This window comes from Acartia tonsa, chromosome 3 (genome assembly GCF_053477335.1).
Source record: "Acartia tonsa isolate MP-2025a chromosome 3, ASM5347733v1, whole genome shotgun sequence".
In the NCBI taxonomy this organism is placed as follows: domain Eukaryota; kingdom Metazoa; phylum Arthropoda; class Copepoda; order Calanoida; family Acartiidae; genus Acartia; species Acartia tonsa.
The window spans coordinates 24,743,962-24,758,203 of NC_137262.1; the positions used below are offsets into that span (position 1 = coordinate 24,743,962).

At 32.5% G+C, this 14,242-nt stretch overlaps 1 protein-coding gene across 1 annotated transcript in view; it reads right to left on the bottom strand.

Moving 5' to 3' along the window:
- The window catches only part of LOC145313713 (uncharacterized), a 24,177-nt gene continuing 9,935 nt past the window's right edge, over nt 1-14,242 (bottom strand). The window contains exons 11-26 of the mRNA XM_080153262.1: nt 13,915-14,010; nt 12,796-12,878; nt 12,271-12,392; nt 9,565-9,646; nt 9,184-9,307; nt 8,119-8,247; nt 7,577-7,692; nt 6,574-6,658; nt 5,450-5,580; nt 3,504-3,582; nt 3,134-3,232; nt 2,790-2,872; nt 2,204-2,339; nt 1,690-1,833; nt 1,325-1,389; nt 1-825 (exon numbers count right to left, since the gene is read on the bottom strand). Coding sequence (XP_080009388.1) covers nt 663-825; nt 1,325-1,389; nt 1,690-1,833; nt 2,204-2,339; nt 2,790-2,872; nt 3,134-3,232; nt 3,504-3,582; nt 5,450-5,580; nt 6,574-6,658; nt 7,577-7,692; nt 8,119-8,247; nt 9,184-9,307; nt 9,565-9,646; nt 12,271-12,392; nt 12,796-12,878; nt 13,915-14,010 — 1,737 coding nt within the window. The 3' untranslated portion in view covers nt 1-662. The remainder of the gene's footprint in view (nt 826-1,324; nt 1,390-1,689; nt 1,834-2,203; nt 2,340-2,789; nt 2,873-3,133; nt 3,233-3,503; nt 3,583-5,449; nt 5,581-6,573; nt 6,659-7,576; nt 7,693-8,118; nt 8,248-9,183; nt 9,308-9,564; nt 9,647-12,270; nt 12,393-12,795; nt 12,879-13,914; nt 14,011-14,242) is intronic.

The window sequence follows — 14,242 nt, forward strand, 5'->3', positions numbered from 1 at the left end:
ATGTGTGTAAAAAATTTATTTATTTCCATAACTACAGTTTTTATACAATACAATACAACTGTTATGGAATAAATAATGTACTAGGAGGGTGGAAGGGACATTTTTAACACTCATTGTCTATTTTATGCATGTGATTAAATGACACAGCAAGGGGACAGAACCCGTTGGTAGAAGAAGGCACGTGTTCTATTTAGTTTTGGTAAACCGCGAAACCTTTACAACACAAGATTCGTTTGTATCTCTTTATTCCAAGTTTCATTTATTTACATTGTAAAAAGATGATAGCCCGGCCCCCCCTCTCCACCTCCGTTTAAAATGACTTACAAATGGTTAGAATAAATAATCAAAATTTTTGAAATCACAGCCATTAAATATTCATATTTATAAAACAGTAAATATAAGAAACTAGTTTTTAAATATACAAAAATATTAGTAAAAATTTTAAACTGATCAGTGAATTCCAAAAATCTTCCCCACCCGAATAATTTAAATTTTTCATAAAATGTGTTAAGAGTCTCTGGGAGGAGCTTTAACCCTAAAAGGCATTAGTTCTATAGCACTCACCTATTCATACATAACCTAACCTAATAATCAAAAAATAAATAAGTTAGATCAATAGAAATTTTGCAGTCCACTTTCTGTTTGAAGAAAATAAACAAATATTAATTGCTGCTTACAGCCTTAACAGATTCTTGCAGGTAAAGAACCCTGGCATCACTGTCAGCCAAGAACATGCTGTTCCACGAAAAAGGGTTGATGTTCAGGACCTGCCAGCCTTGCAGGGACAGCTGCAGGTTGTTTAGCTCCTGTTTACCTCGAAGTCTCCTTAAAAATAAAGAGAATCAAAAAAAGTCCCCGTAGAGCACACAACCACCCCCCATACTTTTTTTTATCAATCACAGATCTATATTCTTCCTAATTTTAGACTAAGAAGATCTTTATGGACAAGATGATGACCCTAATAATGCATCTACTGATGACAATAAGTCGTAAGAGCTTAGATTTATCAAGACTAAAGCCAGCTGTCATTATTAATGTTACTGCAATGTTGTCAGCTTAATGTTTTATTGATGATGACTGGATCTAATTGGATGATCAAGTCTGCTATACCGTAAAGGTGAGCAACTTTTTTATGCATGAACAACAACCTACAGATCCGAAACAATAAATATTTGTATTTCATGTAATTGATTTCTTTTTGAAAACTGGTATATAGACTAAATAAAGAGTTTTACATCTAATTTTTGTCCATTGAACAAAGCCAAATGAATAATGACGACTGCCAGAAGTATTAAATAAGTAAAGGAATTAACAATTTACTTACTTTGTGTCTCTGAAATAGTTGAATTCATCATATGTTTGAACAGCAACTCGTCTCACAATATTTTTCTTAAATAAAATATTTTTAACAAGGTCATACATGAATTTTAAAAATTGAAAAAAATATTTCTAAGAGGAGAACGCCTCGGATTCTAAGGCTAAAATTAGTTTTTCTTTCAACCCCTCTTTGAAGGCAAAGATCACCCCCCCCCCCCCCATTCGGTCCAAAAATTAGACAGTTGCCAACCCTAATTTATTTATACATTTTTTTTTTTGGGGGGGGGGGGAGTTAAACAGTAAAAGTAAACGCCCCCTTGGACGTCCTTGATTCCCATTTAAACTTGTACTCTAGGGAAAGGGTAGGTGTACCTGATCGTGTTCATTATGTAGGTCAACCAGCCGGCCATCAGCGTCAAGTCCTAGCTCCATGTGCACAGGATTGAAATATTTAGAGTAGGAATCCAGGCGGACATAGCGCCAGCTTCCTACAGCATTACACAATTCATTGTACACCTAAAATATAACATAATAAATAATGGAAAGTAGTCCAGTATAGAGAGATAGGTAGAGATCATAACTTAAACTTCCTTAGTTTAGGTCATATGTCCTTTAAGTAGTTTTTTACCCCATGAGGTCTTTTGTCTTTTACTCTTTTGTCCTATTAGGTCTTTTAATTCTAGATCTAATATATTTTAGTCCTTTGTTTACCTCCAAAATCGCTTGGTAAAAATTAATATCATGATGGAACTTATTGTTGTTGTTGATCATTTAACTCTATTGACATCTCCAAAAATATATACAATATAACTGCTGGAAGATGCTTAACATCACTTGCTCTCATTCATGAATAGTCCACTTTTGTACTATGTAATTTTGTTATTACCTCTTTCTTAAGTGAATGATCCTTAGTGGAAGCAATTGTCTTGATATGTTGTTGGCAGAATGAATTGTGGAACCAGGGAACTTTGTACTCCGGATACTGAAGCACAGCACATCTGTTCAACTCCATCAACATTTCTCTATAATACAACAACAATTATGTCCATACGTCGTGCAGTAAAAAATAAAAGTAATCATCGTATTATTGTAAAATTGTCTCTTAATTTGTAGGGATAACAGATATGAGGTATAACCAACAAGCGAAATAAATCTAAAATATTATTTGGGGGTCAAATGGAGAGGTCGTCAATTTTACGATGTGTTGCCCCCCCCCCCCCCCCCAACGACAGCTGAAATAAAATATAGATTTCGTGAGTTTTTCGTTGTTAATATTTTTTGTAGGGATAAAAGCAAAAGAAGGTGAAAACGGTTAATCCACGAAAGAATGGACAAAAAGGGAATAGGATAAGAAACTAGTCAGAGTACTTTTAAAATCTATAGTATGTACTTTTACCTAGATGGTGACAGAATGACCTACGGAAATTCTTTAAATATAGTTCACATTTTTTTAAAAATTAGAATTTACGTACCTGACATTCCAAGTATATGAGCTGTTTGTATTGTTTTGAATATCATTGTCCAACTTGTTCATAAATTCACTCGAAAATATTTCCTACAAATAAAATGAATATTAGTTGAAATTGTTTTGAGAGCGTAAAACTTGATATTCTTTGTAGGTGGGAGGGGTGGTAATAACCTTCTAAAATTTTTATGATTGGAAAGGGGTAAAAACTTAGGGGGGAATATCACCCCTTTAGCCCCTACCCACCTCCATTGGATGTGAAAGGTAAAAATGGTGGATCTTATTGAAGAGAAGCCAAAAGTCGGATTAAAATTTATTTTTTAGAGCATAAACCAATTTCAAAAGTTATACCTTGGATAGAAATTCAGGTAGTGCCTGATTAGCGGCCAGATTGTAGCATAATTCCAGGGTAGCTTGACCTCCCAGCATGTCCATCTCGCGACATAAATTCTAACAAAATTAAATAATATATAATATAATAATTAAGAATAAATCCATATGGCAAGGATAGTTTTATCAATAAATCTAACATCATAGTTTTCCAATTTGTAATTAGAGACATGTAAACACACTATATAGATCTTTTTTATTTGTTTTAGAGTGTAAGGCATAACCTACACATTTTTGCTGGCACAAGGCTGACAAAAAAGTTTTAAATAAATCAGACAATTATAGATTAGCTTTGACAAAAAAAATGCTGTGTAAAAATATAAAAAAAAACCTGGGAAATGATTTCAACAAGTTTTGGATTCATTGGTTTATTTCTGAAGTAACAGAGTGCAGCAAATACATTCAAATTCCTACAAAATATTAAAGCTGACAATAAAATTAAGACTGGATTAATTTAATGATATTCTTTTCCCATATTATTCTAATTTCAGTATTACTAGTTGCTTCGGTACTTACATAGGAGATCAGGAAAATAGCCTAAAGTCGCCACAAGACATTTATAGATCTTTAATTGAAAGTACAACCATAGAATAAGGAGGAATAGAAATGAAAACCCTAAATATTTCTGGGAAATTTGAAGGAATCTTTGACTTGCGCAGTAAAGACAATAATGATAAAGTACAAATCACAATGACTAGTTGGACAAAACTAGAAAAGTTTAATTTGTATCAACATCTAATATAAGAAACATAAGAGCGCAACCTAGTTTTATAATATAAATACTGAGACCAATATTTTTTTGTAAAGAAGGTGTATCAACTATTTTTTTTATAGCTAGCCGGTTCTTTTAGTAAGTAGTAGATGTAAAATTTTTCATAGAATTCAGATATGCAATCGGTTTTTTTGTAGACCTCTTATTTTTTAAGTAATTTAAGTTTTAAAAAAAAAAATTAAGTCGATTTTAAGGTACTAAAATGCAACAAAAAAAAGAAAGAAAATGGTCATTATGAACAAAAATAGTAAGATCTTTAATTTGACACCTTACTTTTTCAATTCTGTCAGGTAATTATTGAAAAAATCGATTTTTTTAAACCCACGAGAATAAAAACTTTGAACTTAATTTTATTATTTCACAAATAAAAAAATATGGGTTCATATATACCATTAGAATCAGAAAAATATTACGAATCCATTGTAAGCAAAATTGAAAAAAAAAGTTTACAATATAGTATATAAACTACAATAAAAGGAATTATATGAAAATATCATATTATGTTGTACAGGCAACGTCTTAATTCTTCAATTGAGTATAAAAATGGGAAGGGGGTAAAGAGGGGGTAAAGAGGGGGTAAAAAAGGGAAAACAATAGTGTTGTCTGAACAAAAAAAATAATTGGCCATTTCTGTAATTTTTTAATTTTTTAATTTTTTTCAATTTTGCTTACAATGGATTCGTAATATTTTTCTGATTCTAATGGTATATATGAACCCATGTTTTTTATGTCTGTTTGAGAAAATATTTAGGTCTAAAGTTTTTATTATACCGAGGTTAAAAAAATAGATTTTTTCAATAATTACTCAACAGAATTTTAAAAGTAAGGTGTCAAATTAAAGATCTTACTATTTTTGTTCTTACTGACCATTTTCTTCTTTTATTTTGTTGCGTTTTAGTACCTTAAAACCGACTTAATTATTTTTTTAAAAAACTTAAATTACTTAAAAAATAAGAGGTCTACAAAAAAACCGATTGCATATTTGAATTCTATGAAAAATTTTACATCTACTACTTACTAAAAGAACCGGCTAGCTATAAAAAAAAAAGTTGATACAACTTCTTTTCTTACATAATTATTTTTTTAAGGCTTAATATGCACATTAAATTCATTTTTAATCCATTGTGAATAGGGAAGAGGAAGCTGGATTCTTGGCTACATGGCTTTTAGTAAATCATTGGAAAAGAAATTTATTTTGAATATTTTTTCTGAATAATTACTGAAATCATGTTATTTACTAACAGCCTTGTAGCCGTTTTGGTCTTTCAAAAGTTCCAATTTTACTTCAGGCTAGCCAGGCAGAATCTTCTACCTGGATTCTATTCTATACTTTATCTTCTTTGAGTACAACACATCCAGACCAGCAATTTATGATATCTTTAGCTTCAAACAAAAAAACTAACTATTTTAAATAAAAGGGCTATTTGCTTCACCCCTAGTCTTGAAGTCACTACCACCAAATGATTGAATGTAAGTAATTTTAATAAAGAAGTAGCATGGTTTACCTGACACTTGCGTCTTTTATTTGATCAAGATTGTCGACATAAAATTGCTCCAATATGTCGACAACTTGGGGAAATTCTACAAAAGGAGAAACTAATCTCAAGTTTCCAGCCAAAAAAGTTGCACTGTTTACCTAAAAATTTACAACAACAAAAATTAATAAAGCAATAAATGAAACAATTAACAATCTCATGATCTACATTTTTGAACTAATGCTTTTAGTGGATATGAAAAAAAACAATTAATTATAAACAATGGTTATTTATCTTATCGTATTATAGGCAGTTTTCCAACTAAACTGAATTTAATCCTATATAATTTTTATTATTATTTGTGGAAAATTCCCTGTAATATGATAAATGGTTTTTCAATATTGCTAATTAATTTATTTTACGAAATGACAGCGAAGAGCAAACATGATGGTAATAAGCAGTGTCATATGGAACAAAATTAAAACATATGTTGTGTTGACTCGTTGAGTCCACCTTTTATATACAATACTTATCTTTAAAGGAACCCTACATGAAATACACGCTGAAATACTGCCACAAGAAGACCCAATACCCCAAATTTGAAGCTTTCAGTTTCAATAACATAAAGGCTTTAAAGAACGTGTCCTAACTTTTGTATTTTTTTAAATAGCTAGTCGATGCTTTTAGTAAGTAGTAGATGATCCATAGAATTTAGATACCTATGCAATCGTGTTTTTTTTTGTAGACTTTTTATTTTTGAAGTAATTTAGGTTTTAAAATAAAATTAAGTTGGTTTTAAGGTACGAAAACGCAAAAACAAAAAAAGAAGAAAATTGAACAACAATAGTAAGATCTTAAATTTGACACCTCACTTTTTGAATTATTTTGAGTAATTATTGAAAAAATCTTTAATTGAACCCCGGTGAATCAAAACTTTTAACTTTGGAAGCTCGTCACGAATGGGTTAAAAAAAACACAAAAGTTAGGACACGTTCTTTGAGGCATTGGGTCTACTTATTGCAGTCTTTCAGCAGTTAGATCGGTGTATTTCTTGCAGGGTTCCCTTAAGAAAATAATTTTACTGATTGACTTGCGAACTGGCGGACGTCCGGACATACTCCAGTATTAGAGCAGCTACTCTTATAACTTCTTACATTTAGTTTATCCTTCATTTTGCATATTTTGTCATTGATAAGATCATAATGACTCTCCTCGTAAAACACATTTCTTTCAAATAACCTAGATATGTCAAACAAGATTAGATAAATTTTTTTCGATTTAAAAGACTTTAGCACAAGACGTGTGATGAGTTTATGCAAAAATAAGTTTATTTTGACGACATGTAAACTTATAGAAGTGAAGGGATATATAAATAAATGAGAAAATAACTACCTACTTTTTGTTAATGGAAAATATTTTTTTTGGTTTTTAAAATGAAATGTATATTATGTATTATGAGTTGTGTCTAACGGTCAACAAGTTTATTTACTTGAAACCATTTTAGCTTTTTCCAAGTTCAATGTTAATCCTTTCAAACATGAAAAGTTAAATTCATCAGACACAATAGATTCCCATATATGGTCACATCCTGATTTTTCAGTATCAAAATAAGTGCAGAGTAAGTAAACCAGAGAGAGTCGACAATGGACTGTTTATTACACTAGTCCTTAAAGTTTTATAATAACGTTTTCTTATTCGTTGACTTAACAACTTTGGGGACTTGGGCAGGGGCGTCCAAGATTTTTATTTTGGGGGGGGTAAAAATTTTTTAGGGGGGGGGGGGGGTAATTCGTGTTTGGGGGGGGTAAAATGGCACGCGAAGCGCGCCGCAATTTATTTTTACCCCCCCCAAAATTTTTACCCCGGGGGTAAAATTTGCTTGGGGGGGGGGTAATTACCCCCCCTGAAATCTGTTGGCAGGGGTAAATTTAGTTTACCCCCCCCCCAAAATTTACCACCGGGGTAAAATTTTTGGGGGGGGTAATTTAAATTTTATTAAATATATAGTATTAAAAATGGTTGGAACATTAAGCTGTGTGTTCAAACGTTTCATCCACAAATTTTAATCTACTGAAGGGGTAATTTTGTGTATAAAAATTTATCGGCCATTGTCTTATCCCTTTAGACCCCTGAATTAAAATACTAGCTGGGGCTTACCTGATAAATCTAATGACATCAATTATATTAATTCTTTGGCAAGGATCCATAAGATATGCCTGGCTTGCTCGACTCACTCCCACAAATATTTCATTTAACATATCATAATCACCATCCTAACAAAAATAATAATGAATGTATCTGCAAAATTTAAAGATAGAGCTGACTTTTTATACAAGAGAGATCTTTATGTACAAGTAGTAGCTTCGCCCCTAGCCTCTATGGATGAGAAAAAATAGGTTTCTTTTTTTCGGAGCAGGGGGCAAGTTTTTAAAACGGGGGTGGGGGGGAATTGGTGTACCACACCCCTAAGAAGATATCTAAAATCCTTTACATGACAAAGAGGTATATGAAAAGCAGAGGACCGTTGTCAAAGATAGAAAAATCTTTAGCTTAGAAAAAAAAACATGGAAGAAATGGATTGACTGACTTTGTTCTACTTTATATAGTGGATTGTAGCAATTTATCTCAAAAATATATTGCCTATAATTTGCATAATCATATGGTCTTATTTTGCTGGGATAGAATATACTAATTTCTACCTGGTGCTTCCTATTGAGAACAGGCTTGTAAGATCTGTTTTTCAGTCTAGTTCTTAATCCTATGTGTATTTGCGCAAACGCAAAACTGTTAAACTGTCCCAGATTTTTGAAAAGTTTTTCAAGATGCTCCTGCAAAAAGAATATACCTACATAAGTTTTAAAAAGTGTAAAAGGGGGCTAAATCAACCCACCTGAAAAATTTAAAAGTATCAACCCCCCTTTACCATAAAACAGCTAAGAGATGGGTCAAGATAAAAAGTCACAACTCCCTTAAATCTAAGCCTTGCTAATTTTGATTTAAGAGGGGTGTCAAAATCATAAGGGTGCTGTCAAAATTTTAAGGTGTGGTTTGCTAACCCCCCTGGCAAACCATTGTTCACGATATTGCAGAAGTCTAACCCTAAAAAGGAATGTAATACCTAGATATTACTTTACACTTTTTATTTCGCAGTTAAAATCTAATTTCGTGCTTTTGGGACAAAAATATTACTTTAGATATTGGTGTTTAAAATGCACTATGAGAACATTATAGGGTTATGAAAATGTGATATTTTTTTTCTTTAAATGACAGTGAAGGAGGTATTTGTATTATTCGATCCACCCAATTTTATGTAATAGATCCCAAGCATTGTATAAAATCATAGGTATTAATCAGCGATGCGGAGCCGTTTGATTTTGGTGCGGCTCCGGCTCTGCAGAGCCGCCTGAGAATTTACGGCTCTGGCTCCATCCTAAAATCAAGAAAAACTCAACATATTTTTTTTTCGGCCAGGTCTATTTTTGACTTTTGAAGGTTTTAAAAGTTCAATTTTAGATAAAAATGGACTTTGAAAACTTAAAAGGGGCATTTGCACACGGCACAACAGTTACCAAATTATAATCAATAAAAAATCTCTTTTTTTAGCTAACCCGGAGCCGTGTTTTAATGAAAATAACGGCTCCAAGCTCCTCGGCTCTGCAACGCTGGTTTTAATTTAAGATGAAATGGGGAGAAGAAATAATAAAAGTGAATTAAATTAAATCCTTTAGTCCAATTAAACAGCTTTAGAATGCGCTAAATCTTACCTCTTTAATTTTTGCATCAAAAGAAAGAAGAATAGACATGTGATTAGCTATATCACTAGGAGAGTAACAGGATTGCAGGGTCTTGTCCAGGTATTCAACTATATCTTTCTCCAGATTTCGATTCCTAAATATTTAATAATAAGATGAAAATAGACCTTTATATTCATAACATAATTAAATTGTACATGAAAGCTTCTATATTCGTGATTCACTGTTGTTTAGAAATTTGAATATTTTTTTACCGAAAATGTTTTGTATTCAAGACATTTTTTCAGAGTATAACATACACAACATAATGCCCAGTCGCCCTAGAAATCACTCTTTTATTTAGCAATTCATTTTGATTATTTTAAAAACTTTCAGTAACTTATTAGTACTAACCTATAGCCATTACTTTTGGACTTTTTTGAAATGATTTGATACTTCTGGGCTAAATTGCAAACTTCTCTTGTGTCACCTTTTACTAAAATAATATTTGAATTTAAACAAAGATCCTTAAACATGAACTATAATATTTCAAACATCACAAAAACAGCTAGTTAAAAATAGATAGAAATTAGATTATAAAACACTACCTGCTCTAACTTAATTTCATTTAGAAACAAACAACTTATTAGTGTTTTTTTATATTAATTTTAAAGTGTTGCTCAATTAACCCAATTTACCCTGAAATATATTAACGAGTAATATCTTATTTTCTTTATTGGCTTGTGGAGATTAATATAAAAAAATGTCTTTGATTTCGACAAATTATGACTTAAAAACCTGTTTTCCAATGCACTTGATTTATGTAATATCAATGGATTAGGGCCAAATCAAAGAGTTCAATGAATGATTTGTTTAGGCCTTTTTAATGCTGGTTTTAATGGTCCGTGGTTAGGGTTGTAGGTCAGACATCTAATGTTTAATCGTATAACTTATGTCAGGGCGTAGAGCTCCTATCAAAGTATTCCTTTATATCCTAGATATGGATGGCCATCCGATGAATTTTTAGGCCGTCAAAAAAGCGGATTAATCCGCGGATTGCGGATTCTAACAATATTCTTAAAGGCCTTTTTCAAATAAAAAAAAAATCTAGCCCCTACAGCGAATATTTTCTAACCCTTACTTAACCCAACCTAACCTAAAATACAGTGTGGCCACAACCAAAAAAATACTGATACTGAAGAAAAAAAAGGAAATACTGAAATTACTGAATCCTAAAATAAGAAAAAATACTGAAATACTGAACAAAAAAAATACAAATACTGAATAAGTATTTTTTTATATGATTCCTCATTTCAAAATTTCATATATCATAGCTTTATTATTAGGGGGATATCTTAAAGATCTTTTAATTTTGCCTCTTAGATTTTCTTAAATTAAGCAGAAAATGACTGATAAATATTTTAAATGATTACAAAACTTAAATACTTTTTAGTTGAGTTAAGAGCATAGACGTCCAACCTTTTTTTTTTGGGGGGGGGGGGGAAATTACCCCCCATGAAATCTGTTGACAGGGGTAAATTTTGTTTACCCCCCCCAAAATTTACCCCCGGGGTAAAATTTTTTTGGGGGGGGAATTTCAATTTTAATAAATATTTAGTATCAAAAATGCGCGCGAAGCGCGCAAAATTTTTTTTTGTTAGAGATTTTTATTTCGGGGGGGTTAATACTAGGGCGGGTTCATATCGGAATTAGACAAAGAGGGGATATCTATGCAACAGATAAAATTAACATTTAAAACATTTCTGACCGAAAAAGAATTTTAAAAAATTGAGTTATAGAACGCGACCACTAAAAAATATATTTGATTACTTATTAATATCCAAAGACGACATTCAAATTTTTTTTTGAATCAGAACTATGGCTTCATGGTGCTCCCTGGAAAGGCCTTGAGGAGCTGAATCAGGAACTTTTGTCCGTTTCAAAATATCTCGTTCCTAGCCTTAGAAATCACTAAAAAACCACATTTTTAAAAAGTTTATTGGGAATTGTACAATTTGTAGAGGTTTTTTAGATTTTCTCAGGCTAGGAACGAGATTTTTTGAAACGGTCAAAAGTTCCTGATTCTACTCCTCAATGCCTTTCCCGGGAGCACCATGAAGCCATAGTTCTGATTCAATAAATTTTTGACTCCCATTTACAAATAGCTATACAATTGAATGTCTGGTCGTCAGCGGTTTTAAGACTTAGGATAAATTTTAAATCATCCAGAGGTGTATTATACTCATACAAATCATTTGCAGATCCCCGCTTTGGACTCAGAAAAAAAATGTCCAAAATCAACCCACCCTAGTTAATACCCTAGTTATTACCCCCAGGGTAGGGGTAAATTTTGAATGGGGGGGGGGGGTAATGTATATTACCATAAAAAAAGCAAAATTAATGTAGGGTAATTTAAAGGAAAGTAAAGTGAGGCGCGAAGCGCCGAAAAAAATCTGACATCAACTACTTGAAAAAACATCTTATTTATGCAAAAATTTTTCAAATTTAAGAAATAATGAAAATACTGAATCATGAAAATTTCCAAAAACTGAAAAATACTGAATAAAATTTTCAAATACTGAATATTCAGTATTTACTGAAAATACTGAACCCCCAATTTTCAAATACTGAAGAATACTGAATATTTTCAGTATACTGAAAAATGTGGCCACGCTGAAAATAAGAATAAAAATTGAAAATGTGAAAATAAACTGCAAAAAACTTTGGATATTTCTCACCATTTTACTTTACCTGCCACATTATTGAAAAAAAAATTAAGAACTACAAAAGTAATAAAACTTAACTATCCGAATCCACGATTTAAATTGCAGGTTGCGGTTACGGATTCTGGGTCCAAAATTGGTCGTATTTCGTATTGCGGATTGCCATCCCTAACCCTATGGTTGTGTCGCATCTCTCTACATGATGTATATAGCCAACTAGGGTTGGGCCGGATATCCGGTAAATTGCCGGATATCGAACGTTGGCCAGATATCCAGCCGAAACCGGATATCCGGCATTACAAATCAGCCGGATATCCGGTATCCGGCCAAAAAAGTATCCGGCCCAACCCTATAGCCAACACAACATAAGTAAAAAGTAACTTGATAATATTAGTACCTGATTCAAAGCATTTGCTCAAGAATTCATCTAGCATGTCGTGATCATAAATATGGGCAGAAATAAAGATATCAATTATTTCTCGAATATTACTTGTCATATTCTTCGTACCAATAAATTTTCTAAAAGAAAAAAAGGTCAGTTTTCATGAAAATTGGTGCATATTGAAACTTTTAAAAAGTTTACTATCCTTTTAAGTACAGGCCCCATAGTGCACCGCGGAAAGCTGTTTATAATACTATGCGAGATATAAATATTCTGAAACCTACAATCTAGAATGGTAATGATTGTTAGTCTGTATGTGGTACAGCTGAACCAATATGGTTCTTCTTAACAATGTAGCTCCTCATGGGAAGGTTCATGTTCAATTGGGGGAGGGTACCACTACCACTAACCCCTAAGATGAAATTGGCCCCAGAAAAAAAGATTAAGCCCTCCAAACAGAAACTATTTGTTTAATTTTTCATTTAATAAAAATAATATAAATAGAAAGTACAATTTAATAGAAAATGATCTAATCAGTACCTAAGTTGTTCCTTGACAGTTTTCTGTGGCAGAGCCATGTATTTGATTGATAAAAGAATGTCCAGTTGTTCTACATACGATAATCCTACAGTAACGCCAGTTTTAATTACCTGCAAGAGGGAGGGGGCGGAGGAACCACAAAACGTTATAAGACTGAAAAGGAAGATGAAAAAGTCGATTTTTTATATATAAAGTGGGTTTCTTCGTATTTTCACAGTAGATTTTATCCTATTTCTAGCCCCTGCGGGGGGGCTCTAACCCTGCAGGGCCAATTGCTTAACCCTGCGGGGCAATCACCTAAACTAAAAAACTTTCAAAAGGTACTGTGAAAATACAACGAAACGCCCCTTAAAAGGCATTGTCACGAAAGGGATTATAACCGATTTTTTTTATTGAAAGTCTATTCTTATTAAAACTTATTTTGCTGAGAGAAATCATTATTTGAACCCAAGAAAAAAATACTGTAAATCAACCCCACCATAGAAATTTTTGACATTATGCTAGAATATTAGGGTCATAGAAAGAAATCGAAGTAGCGGGTTTAGTCGTATTTCTAAAGTAGCTTTTCTCCCATGTCTAGTTCCTGCGGGGGGCTCTTACCCTGTGTGGCCAATTTCCTAACCCTGCGGGGCAGTCATTAACATTTACCCAGGGTTTCGGATCCGGATCCGCAAGGATCCGTATATTTTCGAGTCCAAGGATCCGGATCCGGATCCTTGGACTCAAAAAAATTCGGAAAAAATCTACCTAAATTTATATAAAATGAGAGCCAATCTTTAAGGTTTAGGGTCAGACTTGAAAATTAAAAGTATTTTTGACATCGAATTAAAGAATAAATATTTTTGAAAAGTTTGGTGATTTTATTTTTATTGTCAAGGATCCGGAACCGGATCCGGATCCGCACTGACCAAAGTTGGAGGATCTGGATCCGCAAAAAATCAATGCGGATCCAAAACCCTGCATTTACCTAACCTAACCTTAAATAACCTATCAAAAGCTACTGTGTAAATACGACGAAACATGCTACTTCGTTTTCCTTCCATGATCCGAATATTATTTTTATATTCCTTTTCGCGGATGTTCTTTTAAGGTAAATTTGAATTAATTGAATGAGGCGTTTCCTTTGTCTGGGTTGTCTCTTGCCATGTGATCACGGAGCCTTTCATAACAATCTTCATAAAGCTGCAGGTTAGTACAAAAATTTTGCCTCATCAACTAAAATAAACAATCATGATTTCAATCATGATACACTGAGAACCAAAAAATATTCAAATCTAAATTTTCAGAATAGCAGCTTCATTATTCATTTGGGATTATTTTACAATAAATATGAAATGTAGATGCATATTTTGGTTACAAGTTTCCACTGTTAATTTTTTGTTAATCAGCACCAATGAAGCACAAGATCTCAAAAACAGCATTTGGGAAAATACTGGTGAACCCAAAA